At 40.2% G+C, this 25,070-nt stretch overlaps 1 protein-coding gene across 2 annotated transcripts; it reads right to left on the reverse strand.

Annotated features, from left to right (window-relative positions):
- Positions 1-2,966: 2,966 nt before the first annotated feature.
- prss12 (serine protease 12) lies at positions 2,967-24,903 on the reverse strand. 2 transcript variants are annotated; one of them, XM_028598025.1, is made up of 13 exons: positions 24,241-24,903; positions 22,276-22,414; positions 21,120-21,292; positions 20,590-20,737; positions 19,813-19,991; positions 18,922-19,063; positions 18,590-18,810; positions 14,692-14,833; positions 11,213-11,418; positions 10,553-10,631; positions 9,652-9,774; positions 6,349-6,644; positions 2,967-4,321 (listed from the first exon to the last, which is right to left on the reverse strand). In XM_028598025.1, the coding sequence occupies exons 1-13, from the start codon at positions 24,575-24,577 to the stop codon at positions 3,990-3,992; spliced, it is 2,517 nt and encodes an 838-aa protein (XP_028453826.1). In that variant the 5' UTR covers positions 24,578-24,903; the 3' UTR covers positions 2,967-3,989. The 2 variants fall into 2 exon arrangements, with proteins under 2 accessions (XP_028453826.1, XP_028453821.1); XM_028598020.1 differs by having other exon boundaries at positions 20,590-20,740.
- Positions 24,904-25,070: the final 167 nt, after the last annotated feature.

The following is a 25,070-nucleotide window of genomic DNA, read 5'->3' on the forward strand; positions in this document are numbered from 1 at the left end:
GGAGGGCTTTGACATTACCAAAGCAACAGGAAATGATGTTTAGCCATGAAGTCAAAAAAGGCAACCACCTTAAGATTTATGTCTTGCGAGTCATTACTAAACACTACAGGTCTGGAAGAGCAGAAGCGAAGACTCTTCTGTCTGAGAAATCATCCATTACCAGTAAGACAGGAGTGGAGGACACACAGCATGTGAGAGTCAGAGAGAGAACATTTGAAAAAATTTCAAGACACTTTTACTCACTTAAAGTTGAGAGAAAATGATATGTAGTGTATGTACTAGTTGTAGTTATGAACTACATAATTTTTGATGAAAAAAAAAAAGCTTACGATTGGGATACGAAAAGGAATATTTATTCACAGCCGCTGAAAAGTTGCAGCCCATTAATATGCCACCAGAACATTTGTATTGTATATACATGTTGTATTATAATTTTCTGTAGATATGTTGTTCCAAACAATGTCTTAAAATTATAGTTTCAGAGATTTAAGTTTTAAAAAGATTATGGAATATGAAGAAAGTGCATTACTCAAGTTTTGCAGATCTAAATATAATCAGTCTAAAAGCAACACAAATCCCAAATCTATAAACATATTTTCAGCCATCTTCAAGAGCAGCTGGTTGGGGAGGGTGTTTCTAGCAGCCAATCCGATGTGCATGAGATCGCTCCTATTCAGGTTTAATCATCATCCTCAGATCTTTCCCAACTGGTTTTCCCAAGTGTTGCCAGAGTTTAAGGGATGGAAACAGATATGAGTAGAAATAAATTATCCGTGTATAATGAGACCTTCTGTTCTGCATTACCTCTAGTGACATCTAATATAAGCTCATTAGTGCAGAAAGCATATAGCTAGAGGTTCAGTGGTAATAGCAAAAACAAAAAAGACAAAAAGGGCAATGTTTTCTGTTTCCTCTATTCATCATTTTATTTGAATGTGTATGCACAATATTTTGAATCTGTTAATTAATTTGAACATAACGGAAGCATAGAGGTTTATAAAGTGTATATAGATAATCAACATCTAACATAAAAAATAACACAAGAAGAATGCAAATGTGTTTTAGAAAAATCAGAAGCTAAAAGGTTTTAATATTCAGTTGAAACACACTGCCATGTTCATTTTTAATTGGCATAAATTAAACAAAATCATAGATTCAATTACCATTTACATTTATTTAATTAACATTTAGCCTATATTTGTGTGTTAATTGTTCATCCAAGACTATCCATTATTTTGTTTTATATATTTATAGATTAAATGTGTTATTTATCTCAGCCCAAAGAAAAAAGAACACTTGATTTCAATGTATTCATTTTATGTTTATTTGATAGGGACAAATACACTATACAAGTATCCAATGCAATGTATCACAGCATTTATACCTACTGCTAATTTCCAATGTCCTTCCCAAAAAGGGCATTGGGAATAAAATATATAAATCTTTTAAATTATAAATAATTTTTGTTATGTTTAATATTTTACATGTTTTATAGTGTTTTATAGTGTCATAATTCCCATATAAAATGAGCTCCAATATTTTGTAATGTATGATAATGACCACAGGAGGGTGCTTTCAGACAATAAGGACAGCTGTGCTCTCGCTCAGAGCAGTTCGGTGAGTTCAGGCAATCAATTCAGCAGGTGTGAAAAATGGAGCTGCACGTTTACTCCCACAAACCCCCTGCAGCATGTTGTGCCTTCCGAGCTTATTAGTTAAATGAACTATCTGCCTCTGTGTTCATGTGTGCGCAAAACGGGCACACATTTGCATAACTGCCAGTGTGTGTCTGGTTGACAAATAATTCAATTTTGTCTATAAGGATAAAAAGGAACGGTTCACCGATAAAAAGGCAGTAAGGCATGATGACATTTGCATTTCATTTTTAGCATCACGTCTCATAAAATATTTTAAAATCAAGTAAAAGCTTACTTAAAATCAGAGCCAGGGCTCAAATCCAATTAGTCAACAAAGCCAGACCACTTTGTTATTTCTATGATGCCTTTCAACATCATTTGAAGCGTTGTCTGGGCTTATGGTTGATTTTTTAAATGCTTTTGAAAAAAAATAATGAAATCACAGTACTCTATTTCTCAGTTAGGTCCATAAGTAAACATAAATTGTATAAAGGAAAAGACCGTTATTTAGAGATAGAAATTTCACTTACGCAGCAGGATGTGCAAATACCGTCCATACAGATTCATGGAATGCAGTTGTATGTAATGGGTTAACCACAAGGTGGTAATATTCTGTTTGATATTACAGTAAGACATACTGTACTGTACTATAATAAACGGTGTTGATAAAGATTTTGGCTTAACATGATCAAACATACAGGAAATGCGGAACAAATGAAGTGCTTTGATACAAGGAGCAAAGCTATAACAATAACGGGTCAAAAGTTAAATCACTGCACCTAACATAACTTTTAAGCACATGAGGAAAAAGAAATGTTGGAAAGATGAGAATAATTTGCATTTATGTTGCCAAGATTACATGCAGCTTCCCACTGTGGCAGTTGGTCCCAGTTCTTAAATGGGTGTTAAGTCAACATGCCATGTTTGCCTTGTAAATAAGAACAACTCAGAAAATGGCTGTCATTCCTGTCGAGACTGTGTGACAAACCAGTGACACTGTGTGTGCGTGGGCGTGTGTGCATACACATTGTCTGACATAGTGGTGCTCACTTTGACAGTTTGCAGTCAGAAACAAACCTGAAAGAGCTTTGTTGTTCCAGCTGTTGTCGCCATTCAGATGTGTGGGAAAAACAGAAAGTGTAACATAAAGTGCAACAACCACTTAAAACATATATTCAGTGACATTAAAATGTTTTTACATAAACAGACTATGGCCATTACAGTAGGACTTAAAACTTTTAAGTAATTAAACACACAACAAACTCACTTACAAAAACCTATTTATAAAGAAATGTTACAGTACATTAAAACATAACACATAGTCAGTAAACACCAAATAAGAAGGCAGTGTAGTTATTTTTTCAAGTGTACCAGATTGTCTCCATTTAGTGTTGTCAAAACCTCGACAACACTTAACTATCCTACTAGAACAAAAGAACATGAATTAATTGTCGATACAAGTCAACACTTAATGCTGTTATGTGCTTTGATTCAGAAACACTTTAGTCCCTTACTTTCTCTGCAAATGCGAAGCAGCACTGAGTTAAGGACAAATACTGACTGATTGTAAATGATAAATGCCTGAGTAATTACTAAGACCTGAAATCTGCTCTTTACACAGCAAAACAATGAGCCCAATGGAGACACATTACAAAAAATAATAATGAAATCAGGTTGAAATGCATATTTCAATTTGGCAAATGTCAATGTGACCAGAATGCTTAACACAAAACACTGAATATCATACAAGAAGTACCTAAAGGGGGATTCTTAGTGCAATTCTGCAACTTCATATCATGTCATTACTTACTATGTACGCATGAGTGCATGCATGTATCTTGTTTTCCTTCTTTCTTTTTAGTTTTTTACTGTGGTCCCTTTTCAACCATTTTAATCACACTGCATACCATAAATCACAACTTTACAACAAAAGCAAGCACAGAAAACATTATTTTGGTAAAAAATAATGTTTTTAAGTGTAGTATGCAATGTCACAAGAAACAACAAAAAGATATTTAAGTTACGGTTACATTTTTTTGAGTTGAGATTTAACACCATCCAAAATCTTGCAGCTCAAGAGAATAGTAAATCATTAAAATAAGTGCTTATGACTTAGATGAGAGAAAAGACAGAAAAGCCTTCCTCTCGCCAAAAAAAATAAAAAATAAAAAGAAGTCCAGCGTTGACTATTTGATAGTCAGGTTACAACTTACATCACTGGATAATCAGGTCATAACATCATCACATCAGTAACACATTGTTGTATCAGTTGTCACCTGACCAATCGAGTAAGTCTTTGAGTGTCATTCTTTCTGATCGAGAGGTCAATTCTTCAAATTTGTCATTCACCTTTCATCGCTTTTTCTCTTTCCTGTCATCACGGCCAATCACCTTGCGTATCCAGGAGCTGAAGGCAGAGACTTTGGTGTAGACGCCGGGGGACTGTTGTGTCCGACAGGCATGACCCCAGGACGTGACCCCGTAAACCACCCAACCCCCTCCCGGACGCTCACACACCAACGGACCTCCACTGTCACCACGGCAACTGTCCACACGTCTTTCCGATTGGATGCTGCCGGCGCAGAGCATGCGGCTTGTGAAGGCACTGTGGAAATGTTGCTGGCAATGACGCCGGGGAAGTAAGGAGAGGGGGGCCTGCTGTAGGGTCTTGGAGTATGAGCGGCCTGAGAAAGAGGCAAAGTGTTAGAGTTTAGAATGAGAGGTGGATGGTAGGTGGATTGTGTGTGTCTGCATCATATTTGTGTTTTAAAGGAACACGCCGACTTATTGGGAATTTAGCTTATTCACCGTAACCCCCAGAGTAAGACAAGTCGATACATACCCTTCTCATCTCCGTGCGTGCTGTAATGCTGTCTGACGGCTCCAGCATTAGCTTAGCCTAGCACAGATCCTGCAGGTAACTGGTTCCAACTAGCCTACTGCTCCGAATTGTGACAAAATAACGCCAACATGTCCCTATTTACATGTTGTGATTTGTATAGTCACAGTGTGTACAAAAAAACAACGTAACATGAGACACAGCCATCTTCTAACAGTAGACAAACTGGGAACTATATTCTCAGACAGGCTTGCTGCGAGCATATCACTCCGCCCAAGTACTATATTCTTCCGCCTGAGAATATAGTTCCCGGTTTGTTTACAGTTAGAAGACGGCTGTGTCTCATGTTATATTGTTTTTTGTACACGCTGTAACTCTATAAATCACAACATTTAAATAGGAACATGTTGGCGTTATTTTGTCACTTATTCGGAGCAGTAGGATTACTGGAACCATTACCTGCATGTTCTGTGCTGGCCTGATGCCGCTGGAGCCGTCAAACAGCATTACAGCACGCACGGAGATGAGAAGGGTAAGTATCGACTTGTCTAACTCTGGGGGTTACGGTGAATAAGCTAAATTCCCAATAAGTCGGCGTGTTCCTTTAACCATGATAACTCTAGTGATGGCAATGTTGGTCGGTAGGATCATCCCTTTGGTCCTCTAGCATTACCAGCAGGTTGACATTTTTGGTTCTGAGTGAAATGTCTGGACAACTATTGGACGGTTTGCCATGCCATTTGGTAGAGACATTTATGGTCCCTAAAGGATGAGTTGTTAAAGCTTTGATCCCCTGACCTTTCGACTATCGCCATCATCCGATCAAAACATATCTTAACACTTTGGTTTATGACCGAATCCCTGGCCGTGTCACTTTACTGTTGGCCTGTTAGAGGTTGTACACAGAAATGTGCTTCCTCTGATACACATGCTGTTGGCAGTCACTTTGTTCAATAACCAACAAGGAACTTCACCCTGTGGCCAAAATGTCTGCAGAGGTTCAATCTATCCACCAATATCCTCTCCCGTAACCCGCCCCTACCTCCCCCCCTCCCACACAGCGTTATCAACTCTCCATGGTAGCTTAGGGTGGTGTGTGTGTGATATTAGAGGGCAGATTGCCAAATGCAAACAGCTGTACAAAGCAGACATTTCACCATTGCCAGCATCACACACTCTAAATAGCATGTGTTGTCATTACACTTGGGTAAACTAATAAAAACAGTCTCTCAACACACACACACACACACACACACACACACACACACACACACACACACACACACACACAAATTCAACCGACATTAAGAAAACAGACACACAAAACTCCTCAACAGGGTGTACATGTTTTTGTATAAGCGTGTAATGACACTGTCTGTAACCATTTGTGACTATGTTGCTATGACTAATGACATCAGCATGTAACTTAAAGATCACTAACAGATGTGTGTCGGTGTACACAGTCAAGTGTATGGACAGATACAGAGCGTAGGTCAAACAAGTGCAATTACTGCTGGAGGATTCTCTTCTACTACATATGCATTTGCAGTTGACCTTCAAAATGACTAACATATGGTAAGAATACAGTGGTTACAGTACGTGATTGTTTCACTGTCTCTCCAAATGTACAATAGACTTTTACCCCAAATAACTAGTCCCAGTGCGATTTTTTTATGGTCGCTCATTACCTTTCTGTTTTCACATTACGTTGATTTCCAGTGCAATTTAAAAGAATTTCAAGTTGTGGAGGTCCTACACCTATACAGTGTTGCTTACATCTTAAATACAATAATTAAATGATGTCATGTTTTGCACCTCAGGGCCACCGTACCCACCTCCCCTCTACACACAAACACACACACACACCCTCACCCGTGTCACCCCAGCCGGTAATATGACAGTTGCTGGCTTGTTTGAGCACTCTCTCTTTGCGTATGGGCAGACAGGCGGGAAGAACATGACGGCTGAATGACACACACTCTCCCGGTATCTGGCCCACGGCCCCCGGTGACAGACGAACCAAGGCCAGGTCGTAATCGTTGTTATGGGAGTGGTAGCCTGGGTGGAGGACAATCTGATCGACGCCGTACTCCTCTTCGTATTCCTCAGGGACGAGGGAGTGGTAGTCGCCCACTCTAACTTTATATTGCTTGGTGCTGTTTCCGTACCTGCAGAGAGGAATAGAGGGATGGATTAAGAGTGTGCGTGTGTGTGGGTGCAGTATCCCACTGCTGATACATAAACCATGAGCAATAAAATAACGAGCTCTTGCATGGGTTACCTCAGCAACAGTTAATCTAGAGCTGAAAAAAGTACTGTGTACTGTTACACTGAGCACACAGTCATAACATCTGCACTTGTTGCCTATGAGTAGTAGAAGAGATTTCTTTTCCCATATGTTCCAAAGCTTTTCTACTGAGTATTACGTATAGTGTTGGTGTTCCCCCTGAGGCTTATAAATATTGCATATGCTTAATCAGACAGTCCTAAAAGCTTTGTCCAATTAACTAATCAGACACATACTCCCTCCTTTTCTCTGTCTTACCTCCTTCTTCAACAGTGCTTTTATCAATTCACTATAAATCATGACTAAGAATGGGCTGCACATGTCCTGCACTACTTCTTGGAGCTAAACTAATGAAAACTTGGACACAGACTGAGTATAGACAAGATTGATAACAATAAATCTGCCATTGTCAGTGTGTGTTTATGCTTAATACTGACTCATAGGTTGACATAATGAAGTGTTTTCCACTTTTCCATTTACTTGTTAGAGATGTTTGGCCTTTTTGAAATGGAGTGGGAGAGGAGGAGAGGTAAGTCAGGGACAAAGATGGGACCAAAGGAGAGGGAAGGAGGGAGGGAAGAGAAGGAAGGGGAGAGGAGTTAAGGAAGGAGACCTTTCAATCGAGCCAAGTCTGTGTGTCCAGTTACAACTGGTGTGTTTCCGGAAAGATCTCCTGACCTGGGAATGCCAAGGCGTTCCTGGCAGAGCAAAGACACTGCTGACCAGTTAAATATGTACAGTGCATACCCACCATGAAGGCAACATCTCAGGATTAGAATGGAGTTTGAATGTGAATGTGAATGTGATAAATTACCTTTCACATGTTGTTGTAGTTGCTAAAAGCAGTTACAAATCTGCTGGAGTTGTGTTACTGTTGGCAAGCCCCCAGCTGTACAGCCAGAAGGAATAAATAGGCTTAACATGTTGACAGCATGTGACTACTGAGCTGAGGTCAATTTTTATGAACCTACTAATCGGTAATGTAAGGGATAGGGAAACATGATCGTGTTAAGTTACATTTGGTAGTGGCACCTTAACATGTCATTATAAAATCATCTGTGCTTGTGTGTAAATTAGAACAAGAAGAAGAAGTGAGTAGGCAAACTTGTTGATGCATCTTCTGTGTATTGTGTGACTGCATGGGTATTTTTGTTTGTTTGTTGCTGTGTGTGCCGCGGGTGCTGTATCACCCTATTTTGGTTACCATATAAGAAAGGGGACACAGTTAAGTCGGAAGTCCCTATCTTGGTATGCATGCTCTGGCTTGCATGCCGCAAATTACTCTTCAAAGCTGTCATAGCTAAAGCTAACAGCTTGGAGCACCTAAGACAGATAGGTGACCAAGCAGGCAAGAGAAGTACTTTGTAGTGGCTGAACTTTCTTGTCTGCTTACAATGTCTATGAAAATAAATGTCCTACGTACAGTTCAAAATACCCTTCATAATATCTGTCACTGTGTTTAGGTGTGCACTTGCGGTATCTTTTGAGCAACATCTATCAGAAATAATAAACCGTTACACTAGAAAAGCGTTGTGCTGTACATGTTGCTGTACAAATTGTGTGCCAATGTGGCTGCAGTCAGCAAAATGTTACTACTGTAGGAATGTCATCCATCTGAACCTGGCAGATGAATTCCACAAGCTATGATGTATTATTAAAACCCATTCAATACAAATAAAAAGCAAAGGCTGAGGCAGTAGATGAGTGAGCACCTAGGTCATTAAGCACATAAACATATTCATTTGTTTTGGTAAAGCCTATCATGTATTTACTCTTGCACAAGCAAGCTAAGCCATTCAACCACAAGAGCATATTTGAGGCTAACTAATATGGCTACTATAGTGCCTACTGTGCAGTTTTAAATTATTTATCATTGTTAGTAAAGAGTCAGACTAACATACATTATTTCAATCTGCAATTACACTGGTGGTCAACTATGGGCACTGTTTGCATTAATCAGTCCTAGACGTCCTGATTGCTATTTCCCAAGTGTTCCTAATTATAAGTTTCCTGTGTGTCATTTAAAGAAATAGCATGTGACATACGAGTCAAATCACAGAGTAGAGGTTCTTGACGTTAGGAGTACAACTCTGGCAGTAGATAGGACCTGGGAATGGCTGGATAAATGGTACTGGAAAAGATTTAGTGAATGACCATTTCCTCTCTTTAATGTGGAAAAATCTGGATTTATAGTGGCAGAGTTGCTGGGGCCTGTAAAGAGTTCTGGTTTTCCCAAACCCAAATGATGAATACTTGGTAATGCAACCAAAAGATATTATCCTTAAAATACAGTCCGACAACGTTACATGTGCTGTACAGATATCAATAGCAGACTCTAGGCTTTTCTAAGCTCTTCACAAATTTGCTAAGTCTCTCTCTCTGTTCAATTAATTTTCTTTCCTTTTCATTTTTCTTTCTGCTGCCTTCTCTGCTGTATGCATTAGGTGATTGATTTCAAGTTGGTGGTGCCAGGTGGAGGCCCCCAGACCAGATGAAGTTGAGATGAAGTAACTCTGGCTTGTCTCCCTGCCACCTGCACTACAGCCAAACCACCACTGATCACTGCTCACATCATTGAGGTTCTTATGCCTCTGTAAGACTTGAATATACGGAAGTAGTTAAGTAGTGCAGTTCAGGCGTAGCTCAAGCTGGAGGGAAATGTATGCATAAGCACAACCACATTTTCATGAATAAAGATAACTTCAAAACTGATCATTTCCTGGCCTCCATACTACATGCTCACATCATTAATCATTAATTGGCTTTCAAAATTTTAACATAGCCTTTCAAATGGTGACACATACATACTGTATGTGTGTGAGTAGATGTTGTTGTGTGTGTGTGTGTGTGTGTGTGTGTGTGTGTGTGTGTGTGTGTGTGTGTTTGACCTCTTGAAGCAGTGTGCTGAGGTGAGGACCCAGCAAGTGTCAATGAGAGTCGCTCCACACACCAACCTCCCGTCTCCTCGAGATCCTCGCAAACGAACTGCAGCCTGCCATGGCCAGCCACCCCTACAGACGCACACACACACACACACACACACACACACACACACACACACACACACACACACACACACACACACACACACACACACAAGCAATTATAAAAGTGCAGGTAGTCATCATAGCAACATGCATATTCTATCCAAATATGATTTATGTGATTTTTTTGGAGGACACTAAACATTAGCTTATTTAGCAGAATGAGTTTACATGCAGCTATGTAAAGCGTAAACATGCAGGATGTTGTCTAGACATGCACACACACAAACACACACATACATACTCAGTATGAAAAACGTTCTTTGGTTTCAAATCCTACCATAGATGAAGCCGTACTCACTTGGTTGCATTCAAAGACACATAAATGTTGCTTTTCTCTCAGCTTATCCAAACCTCTTTCTGTCTCTCTCTATATGTTTCTCACACACACACAACACAAACACACACTGAGCAAGACAGACAAGTCATAACCACAGGATTTTCTTGTTTAATTCCAGTGAGTTTTTTTCGTGTTGGCCAATGCATGCCTGTGTCTCTTCAATGTAAATCGTTGTAAGTGACAAACTCACAATTAATGCCGACATTCTTACTCATTTGGGTCCGCTTATAGTTTGTGTTTGGAGGAATTACTCACAGTTGACATTTCTTTGCCTGTAGATTCAGATCAGCTGTTTTCCATTTAAGACTTATTGTCTTGAAAATGTGTCCAATATTCTTTATTCCATATGTTTCTGGCAGGAGCTCTTTGTGCTGTCATTATTCCCTCCTGTCCCTTCCAGCTTACCTCAGAGAGTTTTCTCCTCCTATGATTCGCCGCTGGCGGGTGTGTATGAGCCGCAAACCACAAATTGAGTTGACAGGATCTGACAGAGACAAAGAGGAACCATTGGGAGTGTATATGTGAGGGTGTGTGGGAGGGTGATGATTGTTAAACCTTACATTTTGGCTCAGATGTCGCTCATATTAAATATTTAGACTGACTGAAAAAAATAATAAACCTGAAAAAAATGAAATTAAATAAATGAGAGATCATTTTACATAGTCTGTGTGTACGTGATGTTAACATCTACAAACAGAAGATGTAATTCATCATACTGAAGAGACAAAGGACCCTCCTGCACTGGTTTGACTTGCAGAAGAATGTGCCCTTGCGAAATGGAAGTAATAGCATGTGTGCAGGTAACGAATAGCATTGTGTGAGTCTGCCCTAATGTGTGACAGACAGGGTGAAGCAATAACATTGCTCTTTCCCTTTTACCATCTGGATACACACACACACACACACACACACACACACTGAAGCCCTGCCTGCTTTCTTCTCAGACTCGTACCTCCTGTTTGCTAAACACACTATAGTCTCACACATGCTCAATGCACACTCAGATACTCCAAATAAATCACAAGAGCTCCATACTATTTTAAATAAAAATCAGACCTGACTGACCTTTGACCTCTTTGTAGCTGGTTTGTGATTCACCATAGTCACAGATGACCCCAGCGTCCTCACTATGGCGACAGTTGTGAGTGCCAAGTGTCTGTTTGATGCAGTCTGCTAACAAATGCTCCTCGCCGCCGCACTTAACATTGTCCACGTGGATGGGCCCTGTCCCCTCCCCAAAGTACGCCATCACACGGGCCTTTGCAACCCCACTGTAGTGGAATGGACACAGAACACAGACACTTCATTGGGATTGCCTTATAAATTGTATTAAACTCAAAAACTGCCAAAAAGGTAGTTCATATTGAGGCTAGAGATAAAACAAAGTAATTCTCACCAAAAAACATGAAACAACATGAAATCATAATCAGTTTAGAAAAGAGGGAATATAAGTACATCTTGAGAAGCTTTTTAAAAAGAGTCAGTTGGTTGAATTAGATGATCTACTGTTAAAGTAAGAGGTAAAATATTCTATAAATATTCCTCCTTCATTTTAAGCTGAGCTCTTGGAACAACAATTCAAATATGTACTCGAGCTTCACCTAAAGCTTGATAGGTAACAACTAAAATCGTATTTTAAAGTCTCCGCCACTGGCGGGCAATGAAAAGAGGCCAACACTTAAGTAATGTGTTCCCTACACTTTGTTTTTGTGAGAAGAAAAGCTGCAGCATTTTGAACCATTTCCAGATGAGCTCCTGTCAGAATTTGAAATGTAGAAATGTCTGTTTTTTTGTAATAGTCTGATGAGATTTTGAAAGTGTAGAATGTGTAGGACATATTGTATAAACAAATATACCTTCTTTGATTTAGTGATAAAAACTCTGTTATGTATTTTTTTTCTTCTAATTCTATTTATCTTTTTGAAATTACCTTTAACAGAAGCATTCAAGAGTTGAATGCTTGGTTGCCACATCTTTTTGTCTGTGTGTGTGTGTGTATAAGCATGCAGACCGTGATGACATGTTAGATGTTATTGTTTGACATTCTTTGGCTGTGACGCAAACCAGGTCAAACCACTTTTACAATCTGATAACAGTATTTTTATTACTTTCTCACCTCTGACTTTAATAAGCAAACAGATAACACACAGAGGCCTGTAGGTTGTGGCTGCGTATTGTGTGCCTGTATAGGCTGTAACTGTGACTTTAATTAAGATTGATAGATAACTGACTGAGAGGATCTCATGTTGCGTCCCTGGGGTTTGATGGGTGGCAGGTCTTCTATCCCCACTCATCTAAAGGGAATCTCATGTCTCTTAGTGAGACATGTAGCAGTGTGCCTGTGTCTCCAATAGCTCCCTGAGCATGTAAAGGGTGAACCTCCAGTAACACAACGTCAGTCAGAAATGCAACACAATCTGCTTTGGATACCACATGCTCAACTTAAAAAGGAACGCCAAGTGTTTTGTCAGACATCACATTTCATATACTGCCCATGTACCATGAATTATCCTTAAAATGTGGATAACCATAATAATTATTCCCCTTTTTGCTTGGGATCCCCTGGAACTCCCTCAACTCGACCACAAATTAAGTTGTTGCCAAAATATGTTTTCAAGTATTATGCTGTCAAACCTTTTTTGTTTGTTGTCCAGTTTCATGTAGATTCTTATTTAAGTTTTTTTTTTCTAAAAGTTGTGTGAAAGTGTATGTGTGTGTGTCTGTGTCTGTGTGTGTATGAATATGCATATTTTGTTTTATCACTCCCTGAGCAACCTCTAAGGCCGGTTACACAGAGGATGCGTCGCGCGAGCGTGTCAGCTGCGTGGCGTGTCCGTTTATATTTCGGCTCCCATGTTAACAGGTTAGAGCTTAGACACTGCCTTTTATATTTCGGCTCCCATGTAACAGATTAGAGCTTACACACTGCCTGCGTGACACGCGCGTCTCAGGTGCGGCTCGAGCCGCGCCAAAAACGCGTGCCTGCTAGAAATAAAACCAACGTCTATTTTTCACGCGACACGCAAGCGTGTTGGAAGCATTTACAAGCAAAATAGAATAGGAAAAGATGTTTATATGTTGTTTAGACACAAATACATATTAATAAATGACATGTTGATGTTTGAAAGTCTCTAGGTTTTGATATAAATGTAATTAAAAAAAAAAAATATTTTCTAATATTGCACCTGTCAATGCAGAACGAAATATTCTGTAGTCTATTTTGCCGTCAATACTGCCGACGTTGTCTTTGCTGTAATCAAATCAGTATATATTTATTTTTAACATGGTATTTCATTTTATCGATAGGAAACATGTGTCCAGATAAGGCTAGCAGCAGCAGCAGCACCACGTCAGAGACGTTTATGGTGTGTAAAGACATAGAAAAATCCATGCAGCCGCCACGCAGCTGACACGCAACAGAAGCGCCACGCTCAAACCACGCAGGCAGTGTGTAACCGGCCTAACCCTTGGGGACCTGCTGTGTATGTAATGACCTTTCACCACACCCTGTATGAGACAGAATGATGATCCTAACATGGCTTTTACACTCCTACAACATGCTCTCTCTCTCTCACTTATGCACTCCAGATGTGGCTTTCATCTACACCCAGATATGTCACAGAAAATTGGGTGGCTAAGGGATAAGAGATGAGAGAGAAAATGAAGACAGTTTGTTACGGTACAGTTTTTCTTTGCCATCCCATTGCCATTGTTTTGGAAAACTGGACAGTGTCTCAGAGGGAAGGGATAATGGGACACAGAGAGGATGAGATGAGGTAGTTTGCTTCGCCACAAGAGATCTGTCACTGTGAATGTGTCATATGCATAATTAGCCTGCTCTTTAATTGGATGTTTATCTTGGCTCTGCAAAAGGGCACAGCTAAAACCCCTAATAAAAGCAGCTGGCAGCACAGCAGAGGCTCATAAGAAGTACTCTGAAAACTTTAGTGCACAATTTGTAAAGATTGATTAATGAAATATAGTAATCTTAAATGATTAAAAGCATAGTGTAGTTTTTCCATTGTCGGTTAGCTTGAAACTCGAGACGTGCGTGATGAAATGCAAACTGAAAACAGAGAAGGGGTGAGAGATGGAGAGATGGAAGACAGAGAAAGTGGGAGCACGCAGATGCCAAGTCTTAGAAGTAGTGATTGATTTTGCAAACTGAGTAGGCAGTCTGGATTCACTTATGTAAGTTTATATAGTGATCACACTGCAATGCCACAGCTCAAAACTGAGCCTTTCTCCAACATGTTACCTCTATTCCAACATCCTGACCATGACTGAAAAGGAAATGATCGACAGAAATTAACTAAGTTAATTAACTTTTCATCATGTCAGTTTTGAAGCAAAAGCGCCCAGAATGTACCACTTTCTCAAAAGTGAATATTTGCAGGTTGTCTTAGCCTTTTATTCTAGTAAACCGAATATCTTTGCATTTTGTTAACCAAAATTAATCGAGAGATTTTTCAATAGTTAATCAATGATGAAAATAATCATTAGTTGCAGCTGTAAAATGCACACATCTCTCCAAACATACATACCTGTATCCCAGTTGTCGGCACACCACCTCAGCATCACGATCAGTCCATCCGTCATCACACACAGTCCCCCATTGTCCAGCCAGATAGAGCTCCACCCGGCCTTCCCTAGGGCTCTCTCCTCCCACAAGCCTTATTGGCACACCTGAAGAACACACATACGCATATATGCAATTTAAAAAAAACTACACAGACTCACCCTGCTGGCACAGATTTATTTCTGTTCTCTTAAGTTGCCTAAGTCTAGAAATACTCAAAGGCACTACACACACATTCCCTAACATCCTCATCCTCCGGGCTAGCATGTCTCCTAAATAGGGCATGTGCGCTCACGTTCCCTACAAAGGAAAAAAGCTTGAACACCTGTCTGTTTTCATGTACATAACCACTTGTGTGTCCAGAAGGGGAAGTTAGACTCCTGTCGTGATGAAAAGATCATTTATTTTCATTGTCTCTCTCTGTTTTTCACACGCTCCCTCTCTTGTTCTTTCTCCCTCAAATGGTATTCACCTATACTGTTAATCACATCAGTCTGGGCTTTAGTTTAAACCATCCATCATCATTTGTCTGCACACAGATGCCCACACACACACACACACACACACACACACACACACACACACACACACACACACACACACACACACACACACACACACACACACACACACACACACACACACACACAAATCTCATTTAAGTGAATGCCAATGTCTTTTCCATGTGTAGACAGTTTTAGGATCAGTTTACACTCTTGCCAAGTGTCAGGTTTTTTATGCTATGAAATATAAAATTGGTTGTTGCGGTTTGTAGCTGAAACATTGTATACGGTAACACAATCATTCTGTAAATAGCAAGTACTAGAACAACTTTGTTAGCGGTCAGTTTAGCCTGGAATCTCTGTGACTGTATTAAGTTGAACATTGTGTGTGTGGAACATAAGAATTGTAGGATGGGGAGATTTAGATAGGGAGAGTTAATTGTGGGAATGTTTACACACACACACACACACACTGCTGCTCTGATACAACACTAACATGATGCTCTCTCAAAACAGAGTGAAAGAGGGAGAGGGAGAGGGGGGGAGAGAGAGAGAGACTAAGAGTTCAAAGCACAGCCTGGCTTATCTGCTTTTTTCCTTTTCCAAAAACAACATAACAACTTAAACCAATCTGCCTGTGGCATGTTGAGTGGGAAAGAGGGATTTGCGTGCACACATAAACACTCAAACAAATGCACACAAACAAACACACACACACACACACACACACACACACACACACACACACACACACACACACACACACACGCTATGGAGTAATGACACAATTCTTTAGTGGGCATTTGTGAGGTGAGAGTGTCCCTCAGGCTCTTGCCAAAATAACTTAAGCTACCTAAACCCAATTTATCATCACTGAGAGGACATTAAAAAAAAACATGACGCATCCTTTCTGTGACATTCACCAGACTTATCTGTTACATTCAACATCATGACAGATGGCAGAGAATGAAATGGTTGTATTAGGTGAAATCTGAGCCACTATGCTTAGACATCTTTATTGGTGTCCAGAGGCTATAGAAAAAGGCTTGATTAATGGTGTTACCATCCAACCCTTCCTCCCTCTTTTAGCAAGTAGTAACACTACTGAACCCTTATGTCTCTTCTTATAAAGAGGTAAGAAGTGCAGTGTTACAGTATGTGTGTCTGGTGCCTGATAGTTATGATTTTGCAGTTAGGAACAGTTAGGAATAGTGGCATGAGGGAGACTAACTTTAGGAAAAGGTTTGCAGTAAGTCCATTTAATCATGACGACTTTACAAGCAGCCCAGTTATTAAGCCTGGACAAGCCAACTAACAGCTGTGCCTATTAGAGTTAGCATGACTTACATCATCCTCTATCTGTCTCTTGGAGAGTGTTGGCTTTTCTCTTCTCAGTCGGATGAGATCAAATTGAATGCAGATTGAGTTTGGCAGAGATCTTAAAGACATCAGCTTGCAATTCCATTAACAGGTATTATGAAGTGACAGGAAATTACATGGAGGCTTTCATCCTTAGGTTTCCTGTTCTTCAAAGTCTATACGTACACTACCGGTCAAAAATTTGGGGTCACTTAGAAATTTCCATTCCACTCCATTATAGACAGAATACCAGCTGAGATCAGTTGCGTTGTTTTTTTAGGGCAGCAGTTTTCAGATTACATTATGTGCTTACATAATTGCAAAAGGGTTCTCCAATGTTTTCTCAGTTAGCCTTTTAAAATGATATCAGATTCGTAAACAGAATGTGCCTTTGGAACATTGGATGAATGGTTGCTCATAATGGGCAATGTAGATATTGCATTAAAGATCAGCCACTTCTTTCTACAACAGTCGAGAACCCTTTTGCAATTATGTAAGAACATAATGTAATCTGAAAACTACTGCCCTGATTAAAAAAACAATGCAACTGATCTCAGCTGGTATTCTGTCTATAATGGAGTGGAAAGGAAATTTCTAAGTGACCCCAAACTTTTGATCGGTAGTGTATGTGGGTTCTTAATACAAAGCTTCAACAGTCCTTGTTTTAAGCTAACATTATTATGGATAATAATCTTAATATATCATATTTTTTATTAATTTGATCCAGTCTTATTATTACAAAGCGCTTTACAAAAAACAAAAATGTATAGTTGTTTATAGATCAAAAGGGAATAAAAATATATAAGAACAATCAGAAAATAAAGTACAGGAGTCATTTCAGTAAATGTCCTTCTAGAATAATGTATTGTTAGTTATTTTAAACAAGATTTTTAAAAACTTGCTAGCCTGATCTCATCCAGCTATCATTCCAGAGTTGAGGGGCCCAGATGGCAAACACTGATAGATTTTAGTCTGCACCTAGGAGTCACTAAAAGGGAACAACCAGAGGATCTCAGGCAGAACTCAGCTAATAGGGCGGTATAAGGTCAGCAGTCAGGAGCTTACCCCATATGAGTTATAAAAGTGATTAGAATACATATTCAAGTCAACCCTAAAACGCACAAGTAACCAATGTAGATATAATATGCACAGTATTATAATTACTGTATATTATATATAATAATACATTATATATATTAATATATGATATTAGAAAACAGTAAACCAAGATAGGAGAATATTCTAACTCTGGACCTATGATAATGAGTTCTGATTTATTGGAATGAATAGATCTAGTTAAAAGTCTGCTTCTAACAGACACTTTTGTCTTTCAATTATGAGGCATATGAATGGAAAATACAACAGGTTGAGGACTGAGCTCCCCATAATTCAAAGGGGATGGGTGATTTGTATTCAACAATGGCAACACAAAAGTAAGATACGAGTGTAACCACCCACTTATTGTTTAAGATGTCAAAGAAATCAAATAATCAACAAAATGAAAAGCCTTAACAATGACTAAAATAAGCAAAAGAGAATATTACAAACAATCATTAAGGGTGTTGCGAGTGGACTTTCCGTCTTGATCAACTCTAAAACCGCAATGGGATTTTTGAGAAAGACCATTACCATTTATGAAGGCAAATACCTGCGTCACAACCAATTTTCCTAAAACACTGGCCAGAAATGTTTAGAGATTGCCCACTTGTGCGTCTGCTAACTTGCAAACTTTCCACATCTAAGCACAACCCACACAGACATTACGTTTCCATGTGTGTTGTTATAACAAACTTCAATCAAGGTTCAAGAAGCACTGCTCTTTGTTTTTCAAAGACCAAACAGTGACAATCTACATATGCACATAATATAAATAATATCAGTATCTAACCACATACATAACCAACATTTTAAAGGTTACATTGAGCCTCTCTCGGCCATTAACGGTTTCTATGCTATGTGCATCCTTTTGAAGTCTTACAGCAAGATAAGATTCTGTCTTACTCGTTGGAAGACTGTCTCCATTGTGATCAGCGCTGCACGCAATGTTCACATCTTCATGGTGTGTGCAGTCATGGCGGAGCCACTCCTTCCTGTTGCACAGCAATAGGCTAGGCTCTTTCCCTGTGCAGCTCACATCATCCAAAAGAATGGGACCTGACCCCACCCCGAAGCGTGGGACTGAGGTGATGTCTAGTCCTTCAGAAAGGAGAGTCTCACCTAATCTACAAGGTAGACATGTACACACACACAAACACACATTTTTTTTCACACTTCTTAATAAGTACAGAGAGTGCATGTGTATGTGCCTGTCTGGAGTAAATACTCCACATTACCTGTAACCAAGTTGTCGGCACACGACTTGTGTGTTATAGTCTGTCCAGCCGTCATCACACACTGTCCCCCACTGACCACGGTAAAATACTTCTAAACGTCCCTCATAGCTGCTGGTGCCCCCTACCAACCTAACAGAGCCATCTGGAAAGGAAGAGAAAGACAGAGAGTTAGGCAACGTCCTCGCTAAGGAGAATACATTTCCATAACCTTGCATCCACATTAAAACAGCTTTCTGAATAAATACATAAATCAATTACAAATAGATATTTTTATTTACAAAACACAAATGATAAAACAGCACTGGGAGATGCTGTTCGGAGCCAATGTCTGTAGCCAGAATTTACACTTTGGTCATCTGGCTACCCGCCACACTCTTATTCCTCTCTTCCTGTTCCTGGTAAAACCACACATAACCTTTCCCACACTGTTTGATCAGGCTGAGCAATAGTCAACCTCCATATTTCTGGGCCTGGCCACCATTAACTCACATAAAATATGGTACTTCGCTGGCTCCAGGAGCGAGCTCATGTGGGAAAGAGATGTTTTCAAATTGCACCCTTTTCATCAAGGGAATTTGATTTGTTTTTTTCTCTCCCATAACCAATTTCCAAACTTTTTTTTAAAGAGAACATTTTGACTTTTCATAGCAATAAAAGCACGGGTGTAACTAATAACATTAACGATTGCTCTATTCAATTTAGGCCTTCCAGTTACCCAGCACACACAATACCACAGTCATGTGCAACCCGTATTAATGCTATCAGTCACACCTGTGTTTGACAAGTCAAAATGTTCCAGGAAGGGCTTTATATGTAAACTATGTTTGCATTAAACTTGCATGTTTTTCTGAATATTATAGATTGCTAATGCTGAGTCAATTGTTGTTCTACCTGTTAGAGGGTTGCAGGACACTCCTGCATCCTCAGAGTGCAGACAGTTGTGCTCCCCCCAGGCACTTTTTGGACACTGCTCCAGAGTGAGCTCATTGCCTGTGCAACGCACCTCATCCAGCCAGACACGGTCTGAACCCTTGCCAAAATGTGCCTGGCCCCATGCCTTCGCCACACCGCTGCAAAGAAAAGACACGGTACAGAAGAATAGAAGGTTTGGTTTGCAGTAATACTGATACAATTAAAAACAGATGTACAGACAGGCTCTGTTTGACTTACAAAATACGAGTATTTGTTTAATCTGGAAATTGAATCAAATAAACCTACTGTATTTCAAATAGATTTTTGAGAAATTGCCACGCATATCCGTGCATACATAAACATTGCAACACCACAGTGGCATACACAAAAAATGCACACACAAACCTTTGCAGAGAGTGTAGTGTTGCTAAATATGCATATCTCTGTGGTACTAGAATTCATGCAGGAACAATGAGCCTTATTCATTATCTGACCCCCAGATGTTCTTTACTGCTCGCCTCTCTCTCTGTGTGTCCGAATGGAAAGAATATTTCTCATACTTTTGGAGATAAAGAGAGACAGACGGGACACCCACAGTTACTCATCTAAGCTTCCTAGTCTCTATATTTCTGTCAAACTTTTTCCTCTTACTCTCATACTCACAATGTATTTCCTTTATGCTATTTACCAGTTGGAATAAATGTGAATATGAACATTAATGTGTGTGTGTGTGTGTGTGAGTGTGTGCCCTATCACCTCAGCCCCAGTTGTCGACACACCACCTCTGCATCACTGTCGTCCCATTGGTCATCACATATGGAACCCCACTGCCCTGCATGGAAGACCTCCACTGTGCCCTCTGACCCTGATCGACCCCCCACCAGCCGTATAGGGAGCGTCACTACTGCTGAAACAAACACAAGCATGAATGCACACATTTTCACAGTCTACTTAAAGAATCTATGCAGGCTGACACAAAATGCAGTGAGTTGTTTAGATATTAATATTACATTTATTTAGCTGATGCTTTTATCCAAAATGACTTACAATAAGTGGATTCTACAATTTTGGTACAACCCCAAAAAGTGCAAGAAGCGTACAAGTACATCAACTTTGTCAAGTATGCTGATCTATTGCAAGTGCTACATTTAGAGGATAAGATAATAGGAGATTTTTTTGTTTATTTTCAGGACAGTTCTAAAACAATTTTTATCATCATATCAAATATTCATTCAAACCTCTATACATCCATCACAGACCTATAATTCCCCATGAAGAGGGCCTACCTTGCTGCTGTGTGCATGTGATGGCTGCAGCCAGAGAACATTCCCCTCCATTCCAAGCAGTCTTAGGACACAGGAGCAGGTCTGGCTCCTCTCCCTGGCAATGGACCGCCCTCCAATGGAGCTTGGCCATGCTTGGACGAAACAAGGGAACTGCACGTGCACGACCTGAGATCCTGGAATGGGATCAAAAAGCAAACAAGTTATTATTACTAATTTGAAACACACAACTGACATCAAACAGCAAACTGATGAAATGTGTTTATCAAGACATTTGAACATTTTTCAAGAAAAATGAAATTAGAGTTGCTTGGCACTTCTTTTTTCAAATCATCTGAGATGAATCCTGCAGCCAGGCGGCCAATCTCAGAGGAAAAAGTACAGCAGCCGGCTGGTAGCAGTAACATTGAGCTATTTGTATGTTCATGATCTGCCATTCCAGGGTCAATGCGATCAGCAGTTTTACACCCAACAGCTTCAATAAATGGCCACGTGAAAGTCATCACCAACAATACCGGCTGACATATGGCTGACATTTGCCCTCTTTCCTTTCGCTGTGGACTTTCATTGACTGACTCCTGTGTGAATATGCAGACACAGGCATGTGTTCATGTCAGCATGTGTGCCGGCGCTGGTGTTAGTGTTAACATGTGTAGTAAGTGCACAGAATGTCTCTGTTCTCCAGGGAAATAATACACTTTCTCAACTATCTACACCCCAGCTTATGAACACTGTCGATATGTATGATCTGTCTACAGGCTCCCTCAAGACCCAGCAGATCTGTGGCTCTTCTGGCATGAAAGCATCTTAAAATGCAAGACCAGAAGAAACAGTCAAAAGAGAAAGAGAGAGGTGGTAACAAGGTAAATAGCTGAGCACTAAAGGTATTTAAATACCTCTGGGAAATGGGGGGGGTTGGAATGCAAGGGTCACACAAGACAAGTACAAAGACTGTGAAGAGAGTGCATGTGTATGTCTGATTCCCACTAAATTTCCATATCACTCTTACTCTTACCATATGTCGGACCAATGTAGCTTCACATTGCAGATGGTTATTGTACTTGCACCTGTGTCTGATAATGTATGTAAGAGGGGGACGCAGACAGAGAGCGGCAAATAGTGCATGCCTGAGCGCATGTGTGTGCATGTGTGCTCTCACCCCTTGCCCAGCTGTCTGCAAACCACTGCAGCGTCTTCGTCCCCCCAGTCATCGCTACACACAGACCCCCACACTCCTCCCAGATAGACTTCCACCCTGCCATCTAGCTTGGAGCGACCTCCTTGCAGACGCACAGAGCCTGGGATGGAAAGAGGGTTGGAGAACAGTAGATGTGTAGTAATCAAGCACATACAAAATGGGGGATAAAATATGTCACAAAAAAGATGTGTCACACCATATCAAAATATATAAGTAGGGTGTTAAGAAACAGAAAGAGAGGGAGCAGGATGAAATACAGGAAGAAATAAAAGGGGCAGAAGTGGATGCAAAGTGAAAAAAGAGAAACAGCTCAATCCAAGTTGAAAAAGAGAAGAGAAGAGGGGCTGTATTTGATTTTGTAAAGATGACAGAAAAGCATCTAAAGAGCGTACAACTGTCTTATAAATGATCCAATGAATCGGTCAGCGTCAAAACGGCTGCATGCAGAAGGTCTCATTGCACTTTAGTTCCTGACATCCATTGACATAATGTTTAATATGTGTGTTGTGTCGTCACATTACAACTAGACTGTAAAAAGAAAACAACGATAAAAATATAGTGCCGTTAAAAATACAGTACATACACTATAGGACAATAAAGCAGATGTTTGACTATGTACTGGTTGTATTTTTTAATGTCACAGCAAATGATGACATATATAGCTATCCACACAGCATTTTTTTTGTTTCTTTCCCCCAAGAATAAAATATGTATTCACCCTGTATGGCCTCAGACCTCAATGCCATACAGCTGATTCTATCACTGATTAAATTAATTTAGCCACAAGCTAATTAGGATTTGGAATAGAGTGTTTCACAGATGGTTACAGTGTGTGTGGGTGCATGTTGTTTATTGAGTAACCTGATTGCGTTGTGTGTATCACTTGGTATATTTGGGTTATTATGGCAACAAAGATTGTAAGAGTGCATGTTCATGCACACACATAAAAACACACACACACACACACGCACAGGTGAACGTCTGCCTCTTACTGCCATCAGCATTTCTTAAGTTAAATTAAACATTTACTGTGTGGCTGTCTTTTTCTCGCAAAAGGTCAGAAAAGAACCGAATTTGGCCACCCCTTCAAAAGGTGTGTAATTGTCCAAACATGTTTAATAACAAGACCAATGTATGTCAATTCCATGTATCAATTACAAGATAATTTACCCATGCTGTGCCTACACACTACAAGACTGAAAATACCACATATGCTGCTTGTGCCAGATGGAAATTGCACACTATTCCTTTCACCACTCTCTCTTACTTCTACCTTTCATCAATCCAGAGATATAAGGCCCACTTTGCCCTTACTTTTAATTTTAGCAACACTTAGTAATCCATGCCTTGGTACTTGATAGGTGTTATAGGTGATAATATGGTGTTCCCCATGTCAAACTATTTTGATGTGACAAGAGAGATTTTATCGAGCCTAATCACTTTACTCTCTCTGAGTAGCCCTATATGGCATACTTATGTGGTGTACAACACACCATATAAGCAAATACCTGCGCACTCATTACAGCACAAATGTGCTTAGACTTGCCATCTGCATACACTGTTCTCACACCTGGGAAACTGAAGGTGTGTCCTGTCTAATTACTTCAGCATGGGCTTCCTGAGTTGAACACAATGGAGCTAGAAAATTGTTAACACAGTTTCACACCATCTTAAAAACCTCTGTACAGTTCTCTGCTCTTCATCAGCCCAAATAAAAATTAGCATAACAAGCCAAGTCACAGGGACTTAATTAGGCTACTGTATCCGGGGCAGTCAAAGCATTGGTTTTAAATGATCATTCAGTTCATTTGGGGATTTCGACTTTTATAATGTTTTTTTTCGACATATTCCTATTACACATTTAAGATTATGAATCCCAACGAAATCCTATAATGCTGTTTGTCTATTATAGGTCTGCGTGTTTACCTTGTTTACAGTCGCAGTACCCCCAGTCCACTCTGCCTTTGTGGTTCCTGAAAAAGCACCAGGGTCGGATCCTGCCGTCCGGGTTGCGACAGTGATTGTGCTCTCCTATTCCTTTGCCCGGGTAGCGCTCCTTGAAGCCGGCCACTTCGGTCCAGTTCATGCACCGGGTGCCGGACTCAGTGACGTCTATAGCTCCCCGGTAGAAACCGTCTTTCCCACGGCTCTGGACGCAGTCAGTAAACGGCAGGATGAATGAAGGGACGCTGCTGGAATAACAGAAGCCGCTATCCGCAGCCAAAAGCGCGGCTGTTAGCGCGGCAAGCAAAGCCAAATTCATGTTAGGTCCGGTTGTAGGCAGCGAAGACAGTGCTTCAGTAGCGTCTATCAGCAGAGGAGACGATTTTCAGTCAGCCTCATCGCCCTGCCGTGGGACGAGAGTGAGAACCGGGAAAGGAGAAACGACACGGATCAATGAAAGTCCTATTTGCTTAAGTGCTAATGGGCAGGCAGCCCCAACGTACATTGAATAACATACAGTAGGCTATAGGCCATATTCGCAGTAAATCCCCCCCATATTGGGATTTTACACCATTTAATTATATGTGGAAATTGTATAGCTACCATATTCAAAAGGCCTATTTGCTATTAATCAAAGGTCAAATTTACAGGGAGTAGGGGGAAATCCATCTGTATAATAGGCTAATAACTTTAGGCCTAAATAATGTGTATAATCCCAAGTAATCCACAGAGGGATCCCAAAACGTTAAGAAATGTTTTTTTGTTGAGACAACAATGACCAAAATGCTTATTTAATTGCCTGGGTTTACTGA

The sequence above is a fragment of the Perca flavescens genome, chromosome 2 (assembly GCF_004354835.1).
Source record: "Perca flavescens isolate YP-PL-M2 chromosome 2, PFLA_1.0, whole genome shotgun sequence".
Taxonomy (NCBI): domain Eukaryota; kingdom Metazoa; phylum Chordata; class Actinopteri; order Perciformes; family Percidae; genus Perca; species Perca flavescens.

Bases quoted from the DNA above. Each gene is read 5' to 3' on its own strand.
- prss12 (XM_028598020.1), bottom strand. From the start codon at position 24,577: ATGAATTTGGCTTTGCTTGCCGCGCTAACAGCCGCGCTTTTGGCTGCG. The intron at 18,811-18,921 runs GTAATGTGGAGT...TCTACCTTGTAG, and splicing joins TGCCGACAACTTGGTTACAG to ATTAGGTGAGACTCTCCTTT. The intron at 14,834-18,589 runs GTAAGACAGAAT...TGTGTTCTTCAG, and splicing joins TGGAGACAGTCTTCCAACGA to GTGTGCCAATAAGGCTTGTG.